Genomic DNA, 16,498 nt, shown 5'->3' with positions numbered 1-16,498 from the left:
GAAAGTCTACCGAGGGGAAGGTAGGATAAAAACATGGTGTTTCCTACTTTTGTCACTTTGAAAAAAGTCTTTATTAGGGAAATTGATGAGTAGGCGCGCAGCGACGGGGTTTCCTACTTTTAGTATTCTACCACATGCCTCGTTTTTTTATTTCTACTATTGGTTTTTCAGGCTGTGAATTAGCAATGAATCCTGACAACTTCAACTCTTAGTTATACACCCACCTCTACTACATAGTAGATAATCAAAGTGTCAGCTACTTGTACTAGTCATTTATGTGTCGTAATTGTACTCAATTGTCCAAGAAGACTGCACGAGACACCAAAACACATCAATGTTGTTTTTCATGTACTGCCCCTTCTAGATTCGATTGCTGTCTCCACATTTCTTTGCCAAAAGGCTTGAATTCTTCCCATCGTACACTAGGTTGTGGTATTTCATTGCTACAAACATGGGTTATTGTAAAATAAGACATGTCATTTGGATACTTCTCTTCAACTTCGAAGTATTTTTATACAAATAGTTGAAGTGAATTTTATGAAAGAAAATAAGGCGTATTATGGGAGCGCGTGACTTGAATTGATTTGGCCATGTAGATAGAGAATTGGATCTGCCACATTAGAATTCACAACCAAAGGTGTCTCCGCATCCAATCAACACGTAAGTCCCCTATCTAGGAAGGATAGGGTAGTCCTCTTGAGAAGAATATTTTCTATGATCATACCCCAACCATGTCATCCATGAACAGGCTCCGTAAGATCCTATAGAGTATAAATGGAATAAGTCATGTGATATGATCCAATTCTATTTTTATTACACCTACTTTTTATTATAGTATGGAAATGATTCATTTTCTTTGCATCGATTTTGATCCACAATACTATCAGAGTAAAAGAAGGGATCTAAGGAAGAACGCGGGCTAAACTTTTTGATTTTTTATTAGTAACAAGTAAATACTTTGTTTGGACATAAGCAACTTACAATATCGAGGGGATAAACACCAACTAATCAAGAGACAATCCACAAAGCAATTGATCATGACCAAATTTGTAAGAACACTTGGATATTGAGCATTTAAGCATAAGAATAGGATTCTTTTCAATGAGTAGTTATAGGTGCAACTTCGGAAAAGATAATTTGATAAAGCTTTTCTTACATTGAGTCATTGAGTCATTATATACCCTATTCTCTCGAAGTATGAGATCCTGAATGCATCCTCTTTCTTTCCACTTCATCTTGGGAATCTGGAATGGTTGTTTATGGCTGGGTGTGACAGATCAGACTGAGTTTAGAATCAGACAGCTCCTCCTGCTCTGCCTAACCTGGGTATAGATAGAACGTTGGTCCGTGAGGACAAATATAGTACGCCCCTAGTTCTAGTTAAGTATGTCTTATTGACCGAAAGTAAGGATAAGCAGAAGAAGCAGCGAGATAAAGCAAACAGGATGCATGTTTTGGAAAGAAGGAACAATCCTAGTCCGAAAGCAAGGACATAAACAATAATATTCGTTGTTGGCCAATGCCAATATCAACAACCAGATCTTTGAGAATCTTTGAGAATCGATGGAGCTACCTATCTACACAGCAAGCTTCTTCAAACATGTCATTGGACATCACCCTCACTTCTTCTAGAAGGAAAGCGCGTTAAGAGGTAAATCGTACCTCAAGTCAAAGGGCCTCGTTATAGTTGGAGGCAACACACGCTGAACTTAACTTGCCTATTTTGTGTAACTGGTTGAAACTACTAATTTCTAGTTCATCTTACGATGGTATACGGTGACGGGCCAACCTTCTATACTAGTATGCAGGAGGACGAAGCAGAAATTAGGAAGCCCTACACTTCAATCGGAGCGAATTTCACACTCGAACTTGGATAGAGCAAATAGATCAAATAGGCTTAGAGAGATACGGGGCATAATCAAAGAAAAAGAACCCTTGGAGTGGCAAGTTAGCAAGCGGGTGTTCCATAAAAAAAAAAAAAAAAACAGGATTCTTCCGAACTCAACTCCGTGGCCAAAACCATCTTCTCACTCTGACCCCCACGTATCAGATCCCAGATGCCACCCAACGATGATGGGACTTTCGCGCAGGCAATTTTCATTCGATAAGCGGGCCAAAAACACATGGGCCTTGTTCACTTGGGCCCAACACGAGGCTCCTGACCTCCTAGTTCCCTTCTCTTCTTCTGACCCGGGGCGGCGGACGAGGCCGAGGCCGAGTCCACCGACGGCGACGATGGGCGGCGGCGAGGGCAAGTCCAGGAAGCGCCGTTCTTCTCCCTCCTCAGGTACCCAGCCACCCAGGGATTCCTTTCGTATCCCCTCTGTGGTTCAACCCATCGGTTCGTTTTGCTGCGGACCGTTGATTTCTTTTCTTGCTTTGGTTCAGGGGAGGAAGAGGGTAGGGAGCGGAGGAGGCGGGACAAGAAGGAGAGCAGGAGGAGCGGCCGAGACGACAGGGAGGATGACGACGACAGGCACAAGAAGAGGAAGAAGGGGAAACACAGCGACAGGGACAAAGGCAAAGGTTGGGCTCCTAAATCGTTACAGCTTCCGGTTCTTTTATTTCGTCGACATTTCAAGGATGCTTTGTCCAAAAAAAAAACATTCCAAGGATGCTAAATCGTCACAGCTTCGGTTCTCACTTTCTGAAACAATACGCTTATTTCTGTGATTTTGAACCTCAGCGTGTTAAGTGCATTTCTGCTAGCTCCATGTACACTAGGTTATGTGAAATTAAGTGTTGCTAGCTTGTGATTTTGATGTATGTTTCTGTGTTACAGAGAGAGATACTAAGGATAGGCATTCTAAGGAGAAGGAGAAGAACAAGAGAAAAGACAAGGACGCTGTAAGTTGTCTAACGAGTAACGATATATTCAGACTCAGTTTTGTTGGGCAGTGCCAAGTAAATAGTTTACAGTGGAGTATTCAATTCCTCCTGAATTACTGAGGCTTGCTACCTCTTTAGGGCTGCGTTTTTCTTAGATAAATTGTTGTAGAAGATTGAGCTTGTCATGGGTTGATAATGGGATGGTGCTCTGAAATAGAACCAAATTGATTTGTGTTGGCTTGCCTTGCAAGTTAAAGTGTATAACCGAACTTGACACTTATTGGGATATCTTGAAAGAATGAACCAAGGTTAACACATCGCAAATTTCTCCAATTCTCATAGCCATAGTATGGTCCTTTAATGTTGGCCTCAATGGAAACTTGCTAGAATCTATTTCTCATCCGTTGGCTGAATAGGACGTGAAAACTTGCCAGAATTTGTTCTCCTATGAAGGGTGATTTGAAGACATGATTTCATGTTACCATTCAACTTTTTCTGCTATATAGACTATAAGTGAATGAAATATTAGTACGCAAATCCCTGGAAACAAATCAGTAAGAATGGTGTGCATGCCTAGCTTAAAATGCTAGTTGCATGACATATATCTTTTTTTTATCATCGAATTTCTAGAAAAGCAGCGATGTGATATTTTTTATAATAAAATAAAAGTAGCAAGTTGCTAAGAAAAAAGAACAGAAATAGCGATTTGACTTTATTTGGCTAGACTAATAGGTTCTGTATATTGTTGCAAAAGACTGGAGTGACTGACATTCACTGAATTCGTGTCTTCCTTTCTTCGTCGCTAAGCGTTGAATTATCCTTGTTTCTCATTTTTACCACTTGCTGAAACTGAAACAGGCCTTCAAAGAAATATCCAAGGATGACTATTTTGCAAAGAACAATGAGTTTGCTACCTGGTTAAAGGAAGAAAAAGGCAAATATTTCTCGGATTTATCTTCAGAGTCTGCTCGTGATCTGTTCCTAAAGTTTGTGAAACAATGGAACAAAGGAAAGCTGCCATCACAATACTATGAGGGGATTACGAGTGGTCCACGTTCAGCGCACAATTGGAACATCAAAGCATGATACATTTCCTGTTTCATCGGGTCCTTCAGCTTGAGACATTTTGTGTTCTCCTGGCGAGATTTTCTTATAGTTGCATGTGGCAACAGCTTTTAATGTTCTAGGTTATTGTATTTAAACTGATGTGCATAATGTCTGTCTAAGGCAGGAAGGTAGATCGTGGGTCTCTCTAGTATCCAGTGTTTAACATTAATGCTAGTTTTTCAATGATCAATACTGTTAGATCTGTTTCTGGGGGAAAGATGTGTTCTGATGTTAAGTGCCAACATATATTGATTTTCTTGCAATGCTGATTGCTAATATTTTCTACAGCAACCTTACATGAGGTAGATCCCCCTGCCCTCATTTATTTCTTTGTTTATTATGGGAGTGTGATGCAAAGTTCTCTGAGTGTATCATAGTTCACCAGACAAATTGTAGAAAAAATCTTTCACAGCTCCTGATATTGTCCCCTGACGTATCAGCTTAAGGTGCAGTTGCAAATGCCATGGCTTTGCTTTGTTTTCTACTTGTTCCAGAACTATTTCTTTATTATCTGAAAGGTTGGTATAAGATGCCAAGTTAGGAATTCTCACATATACGTAGAAAAGATGTTCCATCCTTGGATTGGATTGTCATAAGGTTCACTAAACATTGTGCGCATTTATCAGTCCATGTACAATTTAAATATTTTTTATCAGTCAATGTTCACTTTAAATATTCTTTTGAACCGTTATGAAACAGTGAGACCTTCAGAGGCACCAGTGCACTGTGGAGTGCTAAGCCAAGCTAATAATGTGAGGAGAAGTAGAGGTAGACCGAAATTGACATGGGAGAGATAGTAAAAAGAGATTTGAAAACTTAGGATATACATAGAGATCTATATTTGAATAGGAGTGCTTGAAAAGCAGCTATTGATGTGTTTTAACCGTGACCAGCACAAGATTAGTGGATAGGATTAGACAGTTAGTTTTACTCTCAAAGGGCATGTCCTTTAAGAACAGTTAGGCATGTCCTTTAGGAACAATAGTGCCCCTTAATGACACCTCTTCCCTTGTATAAATATATTTTAGAGATCAATGAAAAAGACGGTTCTTCCAAATCTTGTTCATTTATGTTCACTTCTAACATGATCTTCGAATTCCAATTTGTAAGAGTTTGATACTTCTTGGATTCGAAAAAAAAGTTTGATATTTCTTGCAATTTCTTCGACATTGAAAATACCTTTTTAGTGAATCAGAATATCAGATGGTGCAATCTCTCTGTATAAACGCATGAGTCCCCTGTTTGCTCACTATGTACAGTAATAACGTTGAACATTCTGAACCATTCACAAAAGGACCAACAAATTTGCATACCAAGGAATCAAAAAGTGATATTTAAAAAGAAGGAAATCACAAGATTACAACTACAAAGAGAGAATCAAACTTGACCACGTCATTCACAGGCTCGGATTTCCCAAGCCCTTGGCAAATCCTAAAACTAATTTATTCCATGCGATGAACCTTGCCAATTCGTCACAGCAGGTCTCCAGACCAGAAGCAGTGATAAAGCTTGAAACACAGGTCCTTGGTGTTCAGAAGACACTCTGATTTCTTCAATGGTTGTCTTCTTCTTCGCAGAATTTTGAGTACTTCTCATCATCCATGAGCGAATTGAGCTCACCTGAATTGCTGAGCTTGACCTTGATAATCCATCCCTTCTCATATGGGCTTGCATTCACCTAACCAGAAATGATAATCATTGACTAATCTACCCATGGAAGTTTGTTTTCAGATGAGTTCTGGCTAATATGAGTTGCAACACTTACCAATCCAGGTTCCTCGCTTAGTTTCTCATTCACTTCAACTACCTCTCCAGATACTGGTGAGTTGATATCACTGGTTGCCTTCACACTCTCAACAGCACCAAAGTTCTTTCCCTGGGATACACTGACGCCAACTTCTGGCAACTCCACATAGACAACATCACCCAAATGATCCTGGAAGCCAAAATAAATAAACAAATTTTAAGCAATGCAAACTCTGATGCTGTATACTGAACATGATATAATATATTGGAACTTGATGTCTAGCCAACAGATTGCATGCATTATATTTATCAGTATAGATAAGAACGACAGCACTGGATAACCAAACATATCGAGGGCATAACACCTAGAATTGCCTCACACTCCAAATTCAGTGATAGAAATATGTGAATGTATGTATGAACCTGGGCATGGTCAGTAATCCCCACGGTTGCTGAATCACCCTCGACCTTCACCCATTCATGGGTGTCAGCATACTTCAGATCCTTCAGCACTGAAAAAGGGGTAACATGAGAAAAATTTAGAGCACCAGAAGTTGTATGCATTGAAGTGGCATTGCGGGGGGCAACAATGCACACAAAAAGTACCAGAACCAACCCCAACCAGTGACTTCTCGAATCTATCATTTAAGTCTATCTGATACAAAAATAAATATATCTCTTACAAATAAAGTTTTCTCAGCCACCTTTCACAGTTACAGAACAAACCCACAATAAAAATCTGTGTTCCTGAGACCATCTCTTCTGCACCCGTACTGAAGCACAAATTTACTAAAGGCTATCTATATTCATATAAAAAAGATTAATTTCAAGTTGTAATACATTGCCTTCCTCATCCACATCTAACACTAAAATAAATGTGAGAAATTAATCTTCCAAATACATTAGCAGGGTAACATATAAGATCCTTTTCTTTTTCATACACGTGCTGTCACCATGAATGAATGAAACCACTCCGGAAGGATAAAGCATCCATATTAAAAAAGAATAAATAAGGAGCGGCGGCGGCGGCGGCGGCTAAACCCCGTCGTAAACCCCCATTCCCTGAACGTATCCGCCGCCTGATAGGGCGCAGAGCTGTGTCCCAACCAGGAACAGTTCCACAAATCCGATCTATACGCGCGCGAGACAACAAGACGGTGCCGTACCAACCGCAAAGAGCCGTGATCCGACGAACCAGAGCGCCGGAAACAGAGGATGAGAGGTAGGGAAAACGTACCGGTGGAGAAGGCCCTGGGGAAGGTGGAGATCCTGAGGTAGGCGGCGGCGCGGGACGCCCACAGCAGCCGGGAGGAGGCGGCCATGGCCATGATCCGGGAGCCGGCGGACGAGGAGAGGAGAGGAGAGGAGAGGGATTGGATGCTCGGCGCCGCCTCCTCTCTCTCTCTCTCGCCGAGTTCGTTCCGCTCGGTGGTGTGAGCTGGTGGCCTCGTTTGGCCTTTTTTTCTGCGGAATTGCGAAAAATATAATGGAAAATGGAGAAGGTTGGTGGTGCGCCTCCAAATTGCGAAAACTAGTACGAGTAGTAGAAAAATGGGCCCTTGTGGGCTTTTCAGTATTTGCCCTTTATGGTTTGCAATTTGACCCCTGAGTTCTGGTGATATATGCAAAATGCAGGCTTGCCCTTCCGTTTCAGCAAGGAAAGAAAGGTTCAGACTTCCAGAGTTTCACTTATCAAGCTTCGATCCCTTTTCCTCTTGCCAATTTGTGATGATGGCGTCAGATTCCGTATCCAATGGACGCCATTTGGCGCTGGTTTGAGGCTCAAATAATCACCAAATTAAACTGAAACTTTTTCCCCGGAGGACCACCAAACGCTGCAGCAACGCAGCCTTGAGGTTGGCCGAGGGCGTCACCAACCAACAAACCCAAAAAAGATTCAACAACTACTCCTACTTCGTTGTTGCTATTGCTACTCCACTGCTGTAGGTTAGTCGGCATCGGCGAATCACGGGCTGGGGTCGGGCCATCGGCGTGCGTAAACAATCCAGCGAGGACACCGCTGCTCTCTGACACTGATCGGACTTCTGAACAGCGGTTGGTGGCTGATGCAGACTGCAAAACAACAACAGCTGCAGACTGCAGTTGGTAAGGGGATCTATTGCAAAATAAACCATCGACGAATGTAAGACCCAGCAATGGTACTGTTGTGGCAACCATGCATTTCCGTTTTACCCAAATAATCCTCCTGCTTACAGATTTTAGTAGTCCACTTAAACTGCAGTTCTTGACTGGTTTTGCGTGGCTTAGAACATGCCGTGGAAGCTGAGCTTTGTATTTTGTTTTATTTTGGAAGATTGGTTCTTCACTACTTACAATTTTCTAAAAACAGTATGTAGGTTTCACTGTGAAAACAAAAGAAAAGTTTACCAATAATACAACTCTACAAGACATTGGTAAGCCTAACAAGCGCACACACGCCAAGTATAGAAGTACTTAAGCACATGAAAAACCCACTACCTAGGTGATTCGTCTATTTTAACTGACTTTTAAGGAAAGCTGCAGAAGATAGAAGACGTTGTTATGTCTGTTTTTGTGAAGTTTGGTTGAAACTTCACAAACCGTATTGGTGTTTAGTGCTTCCCTTTGTGTGTCGGGCTCACTAGATGGGCTGAGCTCTATTTTACCTCCTGCTTGGGTCCTCGCCTTATGTCGTTGACTTGTATCGTGACGCTCAACTGTGTACCATCCACATATGGTAGAGGCTGAAACTTGGTTTCCTTATTAAAAAAAACTGACTTTTAAAATCATTAAGCATCGAATGCTTGTTCATGCATCGCTCCCAAAATTTTTAGAACATGCTTTACTACATGCAACATGTGAAGTAGTGCTCAAATACTCTCTCCCCTCTTCAAGCTTCACTCTTAGCCCACGCTTCGGAGGACCTTACTCCTTTAGCGCCTTTGGCACCATCACCATGGCCCTGGATTTGACAATGCAAGGCCTCCATGCACGACCTCAAGTACCTTAGTGCGTCCACGAAAATGAGTTGGCTCATGAAGCCTTCCTGATGCAAATATATGGTGGTAACCACATATTAGGTGGAAACACAGAAATTAATTTTACTGACCATGCAAAAGTTGGGATACAAACTCAAAGTAGAAAAAATCATATGAAAATGACAAATTTTAGATGCATGTGCACTAGAAAGCAAAATCTCATCATTTTTGTTTGATTTTTTCAAAAGCAAGTTTGCATCTTAATTCTTGCAAGTGACTACATATTTGTATTCAAATTTTAATTTTTAATTTTTAATTTTATTGAATGATCAAACTATGTTTTTTAAATTGGGTTCTATGTTCTCCTTAGTATATGGTTTTCACCATATATATTTCCCTTGTTGATGACGGGGGTGAGAAGAGAATGGGGCACAGTGAAGGTAGAGTGGCACTAGAAAAACATTTACCAATCTCAGGTCCGCGCTATCACGCGTTCGGCGTTTCGTTGAAAGCGCGAGTGACGCATAGATGGATATGAAAAACATGACGTCAGGAGCTCTTTCCAAAACATTTCCGATTTGTTAAATGTCAATATTATGCCCACAACTTCAGGTTCAACAATGAAGAATACTTGCCAGTGTGTCACCTATGACTTTTTCACACTGACATGCTTCGATCGATAGATGTAACGAGTTGTAAATATCAAGGATAAAATTACAGTCAAATATATAGTGATGACTTATAACATATAAGATGAGTCATGTCAATAAAACAGGGGCTACCCTCACTGAAAGTTTGACATTGAACATAATATAAAGCTCAACGGGATTTCAATTTCAATTAAGAATGACAGCCCCAATGAAATGTTGACAAGAAAGATGGCATAAAGCTAGCTCATTAACCGATTTTTCAGGAGTTATATATCCATTCTATATATGCCCAAATGGACTAAGCTGTCGGTCTCTTCTATTTTAAACAATTTTGTGCCAAATACATCAGTCCTCGGGATCGGGGTCGAGGCTAGGCATATAGTAGTGTCGAGAATCAGCGACGTGGCCAGCAACATAGCGTGTCCCTTCTGGGTGCTTCATTGTAGGGGAACACCCATAGCAGTACTCGTTATCCATACCTGCTGTTCCCAAAGGTGGGAATACGTAGTCCTTCATCTCCTCAAGGGTTTGGATACATTTGCCGCCTACAAATCAAATAATCCACAACCCACAATTTCAAATAAATGCTCCATTATCATATATATGCACCAAATAGATTTTTTAACCATTACAATGCTCAAATAGTCCTGCATTACATTTTCCGTTGTGCCACAAAGAACAGAGTGTACATTTTTCAAGAGTATTATGAGGAAAGCAACAAAACCTAGTAAATAAACCATTTATACAATGGTCGTTGAGCTAAAAACTAGTAGGATGCATAAACGATAAGGCAAACATATACTTGAATTTAAAACTACATCTGTATTAATTGGTCTAGTTGGAAAGAGGCCCAACAAAGTTTACTACGTATTACTCAACTACTAGGGCCTAGGGGATTAAGCCCAAACAGAAATATTAACACCACCAATGGAATGCTACTTCTGTATGTGCAGTTAAGCCCATGGTAGAAGGCATATGCAGAAAACAGGTAACTACATATCCTAATAACTCATCTTTTCTATATAGTGTTAATTTGTGATGCTGCTAATCTCACAACCAGCCGTGTGTTGTTAATGAGCTAGCTTCATCGAAAATCAGAACAAATAACTTATAAAGACACGACCATATACCAACACAACCAAACTAGCTCACATGTTCAAACAGAGCATATATTAGCCATGAATATCTATCCATCTTATAAAAGCACATGAACCAATGAGGTCACATACGACATACCGACATCAGAAAGTGAAACGGGGTGGCAACAAGTGACATCCTCCTCTTCAGGCGAAACACACACCATGATCTCACCAAAGAAGAGCTGTGAGTGTCCTTTCTTGTCCCGAGCATGAAAATTTAGGTGGTAGTAGTCACTGCCATCTTGCTCTCCAACAATAATGAGCCCAAATCCATGATAATGCTTGTGCACAAGTCAGTCTGTGTGTAATAGAAGAGATCGATGCTTAATTGTTGTTTATAACAACTTATCATGTACAACACCAATGATGTGTGACGAAGAACGTACGAGCATAGCACTAATACACATGGCACGTCCTTCACTTTAATTTGATTAGTTTTCCCAAATTCACCTAAAACTAAGCTCGGAGTATATCGTGTAGGCAGCAATTTCCAATCTAAAGTTCTAAACTACTCATAGATAAAAATGTAATGCTTGGAACTGGGCTAGACAGATGAATGAGATTACCTGGTATATATATAAACTGAACTATAGAGGGACTTGAAATTTAATTTGGACACGAAATTGAGTCTAATATATGGTGCTACAGAGCATGACTTTATAAGGAAAACGAGTTACATCTTAGAACATGAGCTGGTGGACTATGCGCTGGTGAACTGTGATTCGAGGAATTGATGGAATTTGAGAGAAAGAGGTGAAATTCAAGCTTACCACCGTCCACCGCAGGACACGAGGCAGGCGGTGCAGACGGGGTTGCGAAGGCGTCGATTCTGGGCCGACACCCTAGTCCCTAGCCTAGGGTTTTCCTTGCGGCAGCGCGCGGTGAAGAGCGGTGGAGTTTTGTGGCGACGGCACGGGAGTCCGAACGCCTGCGGCGGAGGCGCGTGGCTGGGCGGGCAGGAGCGGAGAGCATAGTCGGAGGACGCGATGGCGGCAGCCTCACCGACTTTTCCTTTTCTATTCACTCCAATCTGATTCGGAAAGTTTTTTAATGACTTCGATTCGATTCGAACCTTATATGGGCCGGTTGTGCTACGAAAGCTTGAAAATACAAGGCCTGTGTAGGGCAAGTCCTTTTTTTGCATAAAAAATTATCAATATTATTACTACTAGCAAACATCCGTAAATTTGAAAGGACATATAAATTGTTTCGTGGAACTTGAACCCACCACCACCAAAGGGAATGAACTTTTCTCAAAAAAGGGGAATGAACTAACTATATTTATTAGATTTAATCATGTCTGATCTAACCTTATTTCAATTTAATCAAATAAATTACAATGCTCATAATAAATGTTAGGTGTAATTAATAATAAATCTTGCATGTAAAATTGATTTATGTCTGATCTAACCTTATTTCAATTAAATCAAATAAATTACATTGCTTATAATAAATGTTAGGTGCAATTAATAATAAATCTTGCATGTAAAATTGATCAGGGTGGCCCAGGCAGGTTCCTATTGGTTTATGTTTGCTATCTGTGAAAGTGAGAATAGTGAGAGTGAGAGATGGCAGAGAGAGAAATTATCTTACTTTAACATCATTATTTTGCATAAAAGAGACTCTGGGTCCTAGTGCATGATATAGTAGCAATTGCCATAAGGGACATGTTATTTGTTCTTCGTTTAGATGGACATTTGCGCATGTGGGATAATCACACAAAACTTCTCAACACCCAGATCATTCCAGCATCCACAATATTTTCTCAGCTCCTAATATCCCCAAAAGAAAAGGTCAAGGAAAAGAGAATATTCTCCCCTTCAAAGCCAAGCTCGGCCCCGGCAGAGGACACCGGCCACGTCGCCCCTCCCCTTCAAAGCCAAGCTTGGCCCCGGCAGGGGACACCGGCCAAGTCGCCCTAAATTCATACAGCGAGCCACGTCACCCATATTTTCCTTACTTGGCCCACGTTCAGCCACATCACCCAGAAAACGTCATCCACAGAAATATCTCGCACTCCCTTCCCTCCTCACCGCAAAAAAAACACATGCCGCTCCCCATCCTCTCTCTCTTGTCTCTCCCGAGGCGGCGACGGCGGGCCGACGGCGTCCCCATGGCCGGCGCAACGCCGGCCCCCTCCCCCTCCGTCCGTGTCCCGGTAGCCTCTTCTCTTCCCCTCCCTCTCTCTCCCCATCTCTCCCGACACGGGTAGGGCGGCGATGCGAGCGGACCTCCACGGCGGCCAGAACTCAGCGCGGCGGCAGTAGCTCTTCTCCTCCTCCACGCCCCCTCGCATCGCATGACGATTGTGGGCCCTAGCATGGTGGCAGCGCTGACCTAGGGTTTCACCTCTCTATCACCGGCCATCTCGGATCGAGCGGGCTCCGGCACAGCATGCTGCCAGGCCAGCAGCGCCCCCGTCGCCCCTACTCAGGCGACTCCTAGTGCCGGTCCCATCGCCGCTCCACCCCTGCTGAATGCCTCTTCCTCGACGACTACATGACCAGGTAGCCATGTCGATTCCTGACTTATCCGTTGTCCATACTAAAGTTCCTAGCCTTACTTACCTACATATTTTATATATAGGAATGTCGTTGCTAGACAGGCCATACATGAGATGCGAGAGGACCTCCGCGGTGGTCGAAACTTGGCGCGGTGGCGGCCGCTCTTCTCCTCCCCATTCCCCCTTGCGTCGCATGGCAATGGCGGGCCCCAGCATGGCGACGGTGCCGACCTAGGGTTTCACCTCTCAGTCATTGGCCGTCCTAGATCGAGCGGGCACCGATGCAGCGTGCTGCCAGGCTAGTGGCGCCCTTGTTTGTTGTGCCCCTGCTGAAAGCGCTAGTTTGGTTTTGGATAATTGATGAAATATAGCACTAACCTTTGTCATGAGTTATGATATGAGCTAGGTTGGTGCAATCCAAGTGTTTGAGCAAGATGAGGTCCATGGTGATGAAGGTGGACATGAAATGATGATGATCAAGCTCAACTTGGAAAAGAAGAAAGAGAAAAACAAAAATCGAGATGATCAAGGCAAAGGTATAAGATAGGTTTCTTTTTTGCAATCAAGACATCATAGAGGGTGTGAGTGACTTAGGATCGATAGCCATACTATAAAGAGGGGAAATCTTTGGCTAAATGGTTTATCGAGTGCCACTAGGTGACATGATTCTTGCATATGCATTTAAGAACCTAGTGTGCTAACCTTGACCCTTGTAAAATACTTTGAAAAATGCTAACACACATGCACACAAGTTCTACACTTTATGGTTAGCAAGTTGGAAGCAAGGGTGAAGTGGTTGTGGACTTAGAAAAAGAAAAGGAGCTGAAAGTCCATGACCGGACGCTGGCCATGGGGTGACCGGACTCACCCCGGCGCGTCCGGTCAATTATAGATAGATGGCGCAGCATTGGCCGGGAGAGTAGGGAACGTGATCGGATACTGGACCTGACGCGGGGTCACGCCCGATCACGCACAATAGTGAGGCGCAGCGCTCGATGGTGCGATCGGATGCAGGAGCAGTGAAGCAACCGAACACGTAGGGGTCGTGTCAGGTCGATGATGACGTACGCTGAAGTTGGCACCGTGAGTGAGACAATGTTGACCGGGCACCACGGTGTGTCAGGTCACCTTTGACCAGGCGTGTCCGGTCAACTTTTATCAGCTTGGAGTCCGATCACTTGAGCAGTGCGTTCGGTCATTCGTTGACCATGGCATTGAATGGTAAGTGACCGTTGGGATCCGATGGTTGAGGTTTGAACATGGACACATGGTGGCCATCAGTGCGATCAGACACTAGCTGACCGGATGCTGGGCTGAGTCCGATCAGTGTGTTAGGTCAGCCCGAGAGTGGCCAACGGCTCTTTGAGTCTTGGGGCTCTATAAATAGGAAGGTACCAGCTTGGAGCTCACTCTCTTGGCACTTTAACATACTTGAAATCCTTGTGAGCCTAAGCAAACACCTCCCACTCATTTTCATCATTGATTCATCATCATAGTGAGATTGAGAGTGATTCCTAGTGCATTTGCTTGAGTGATTACATCTAGTGGCACTTGGGGATCGTTGTGGCTGCGGATTTCTTGTTTCTCTTGGTGGTTGCCGCCACCTAGATGGCTTGGAGCAGTGGAGGTGCTTCGGCATGAGTTGGTGATTGTTCGTGGCTGACTCTAGTGATTGTGAGAGGTCTTGCACCTTCCCTGGCGAAGAGCCTCAAGGTAGCTCTAGTAAATTACTCGTGTCATTAAGTTACCTCACTTGTGGGTAGGTTCTTGCAGCGCCTCTTTGTGGTAGGCTAGGTGTGTGATACCTATTAGCCACTGAACCACCAAGTGTTGGTCGACACAATGGGGACTAGCGTGCCGGTAAGCACATGAACCACGAGAGAAAAATTGGTTGTCTCTTGCCCTTTGGTATTCTCCTGGTGATTGAATTGGTATTCATCTTGTAATTGGTTCACTCCTCTACGCAGTGGTATAATCACCCTACTTACTCATTTATATTCTCACAAATTAGTTGTCAAGCTCTTTAGTGTAGTTAGTCGTTGAGATCACACTAGCTTAGTGAGTAGTGATCTAGTTTGTTGCGTGTGATAGTGTTTATAGTAACTAGAATTATTGGGATAGGTGGCTTACAACCCTTATAGAGCTAGAGCAAAATTGCATTACGCCATTTGTGTTACTAACCAATTTGCTCTAGTGTTTTGTAGAAGTTTTAAATAGGCTATTCACCCCCCCTCTAGCTATATTAGGACCTTTTAAGTGGTATCGGAGCCGTGGTCACCGTTTGATTGAAGGCTTAACAACCTCAGTGTTAAAAGATGGCTCAAATTGTGTTCAACCATGTGGGGGGCAAACCACCGTTCTTTGATGGTACATGCTATGACTATTGGAAGAGAAAATGAAGATGTACCTTGGTTCAATCAATGACCAAGTGTGGGATATGAGCAAGAGTGACTTTGTGATTCTTGATCTGGACAATCTCACCAACAATGACAAGGCCAACAAGCAATGCAATACAATGGCTCTAAACACCATCTACAATGTCATTGATTCCAAGGTGTTTGAGCAAATCAAGGATTGTGAGAGAGCTAGTGAGGTGTGGAAGAGATTGAAAGAAACATATGTGGGCACACCGGTGGTGAAGAGTGCCAAGCTATACATCCTCAAGGATAAGTTGACAAGCTTCAAAATGAAGGATGATGAGAGGATTCCAGAGATGTTCCATAGGTTGCAAGAAATTGTCAATGATTTGAATGCTTTGGGAGAAAAGATCAATGATGATGATATCTCTCATCGGTTCTTGATGTGCTTACCTCCTAGATTTGAGACATTGAGATTGATCATCATTAGAGGAGAATTGAAGCAACTCACCCTCTAACCAAGTACTAGGTGATGTCATAACATAAGAGACATACTGTGTGGAAATGGAGGGGGTTGACAAGGATGACAAGAAGGAAGATGAAGACAAGAAGAAGAAAAGTGTAGCATTCAAGGCTAGCTCATCATCCAAGAACAAGGGCAAGTATAAGAAAGAAGAATCAAGTGATGATGAAGATGCTAGTGACATTGATGATGAAGCCATGGCTCTCTTTGTGCACAAGTTTGGAAGATTCATGAAGAAGAAGGGCTATGGTGCAAGAAAAAGAAGAGGCAACAACAAGAGTAAACAGTATGTGAGGAGATGCTACATGCAAGAGCCTGGATCACATTGTAGCAGAGTGTCCCTACAACAGTGACAATGATGAGGATGAGAAGAAGCACAAGAAGAACAAGAAGGAAAAGAAGGAGAAGAAGGAGAAGAAGATGACCTTTCAAAAGAAGAAGGGTGGAGGCTATGTGATGACTTGGGATAGTGATGGCTCTTTGGACAGTGATGAGTCTAGTGATGATGGCAAGAAATCAATCAAGAAGGCACTAGCAAGCATCAGCATCAACAACAAACCTTCCATCTTTGACACTCTATCGACATGCCTCATGGCAAAGCCTACCAAGATAAAATATGATGTGAGTGATGATGATTGTGAAAGTGATGATGAGGAGTAGTACACCAAGGAGGAGCTCATGGACATG

The 16,498-nt window shown here is 42.7% G+C and overlaps 3 protein-coding genes across 3 annotated transcripts; 2 read left to right on the top strand and 1 right to left on the bottom strand.

The window, feature by feature from the left end:
• Positions 1-2,131: 2,131 nt before the first annotated feature.
• On the top strand, positions 2,132-4,178 carry LOC136462776 (style cell-cycle inhibitor 1-A-like). The gene is made up of 4 exons (XM_066461825.1): positions 2,132-2,287; positions 2,389-2,526; positions 2,783-2,847; positions 3,688-4,178. The coding sequence occupies exons 1-4, from the start codon at positions 2,236-2,238 to the stop codon at positions 3,913-3,915; spliced, it is 483 nt and encodes a 160-aa protein (XP_066317922.1). The 5' UTR covers positions 2,132-2,235; the 3' UTR covers positions 3,916-4,178.
• A 1,042-nt stretch (positions 4,179-5,220) lies between these two features.
• Positions 5,221-7,171, bottom strand: LOC136462775 (glycine cleavage system H protein 2, mitochondrial-like). Its single transcript, XM_066461824.1, has 4 exons — positions 6,920-7,171; positions 6,106-6,194; positions 5,702-5,872; positions 5,221-5,614 (listed from the first exon to the last, which is right to left on the bottom strand). The coding sequence occupies exons 1-4, from the start codon at positions 7,008-7,010 to the stop codon at positions 5,489-5,491; spliced, it is 477 nt and encodes a 158-aa protein (XP_066317921.1). The 5' UTR covers positions 7,011-7,171; the 3' UTR covers positions 5,221-5,488.
• Positions 7,172-15,368: 8,197 nt separating this feature from the next.
• Positions 15,369-15,806, top strand: LOC136465197 (uncharacterized). The gene has a single exon (XM_066464033.1). The coding sequence runs from the start codon at positions 15,369-15,371 to the stop codon at positions 15,804-15,806; it is 438 nt and encodes a 145-aa protein (XP_066320130.1).
• Positions 15,807-16,498: the final 692 nt, after the last annotated feature.

This window comes from Miscanthus floridulus, chromosome 7 (genome assembly GCF_019320115.1).
Source record: "Miscanthus floridulus cultivar M001 chromosome 7, ASM1932011v1, whole genome shotgun sequence".
Taxonomy (NCBI): domain Eukaryota; kingdom Viridiplantae; phylum Streptophyta; class Magnoliopsida; order Poales; family Poaceae; genus Miscanthus; species Miscanthus floridulus.
This window is presented reverse-complemented; position numbering and strand designations above follow the sequence as displayed.

What these genes read in the sequence shown, in the direction of transcription:
- LOC136465197 (XM_066464033.1), top strand. Translation starts at nt 15,369, where the DNA reads ATGAGCAAGAGTGACTTTGTGATTCTTGATCTGGACAATCTCACCAAC.
- LOC136462775 (XM_066461824.1), bottom strand. Translation starts at nt 7,010, where the DNA reads ATGGCCATGGCCGCCTCCTCCCGGCTGCTGTGGGCGTCCCGCGCCGCC. An exon ending in GGATTACTGACCATGCCCAG is followed by an intron (nt 5,873 to 6,105) that starts GTTCATACATAC and finishes TTTGGCTTCCAG; the next exon opens with GATCATTTGGGTGATGTTGT. An exon ending in TAAGCGAGGAACCTGGATTG is followed by an intron (nt 5,615 to 5,701) that starts GTAAGTGTTGCA and finishes ATTTCTGGTTAG; the next exon opens with GTGAATGCAAGCCCATATGA.
- LOC136462776 (XM_066461825.1), top strand. Translation starts at nt 2,236, where the DNA reads ATGGGCGGCGGCGAGGGCAAGTCCAGGAAGCGCCGTTCTTCTCCCTCC. An exon ending in CCGTTCTTCTCCCTCCTCAG is followed by an intron (nt 2,288 to 2,388) that starts GTACCCAGCCAC and finishes GCTTTGGTTCAG; the next exon opens with GGGAGGAAGAGGGTAGGGAG. An exon ending in AGAGAAAAGACAAGGACGCT is followed by an intron (nt 2,848 to 3,687) that starts GTAAGTTGTCTA and finishes AAACTGAAACAG; the next exon opens with GCCTTCAAAGAAATATCCAA.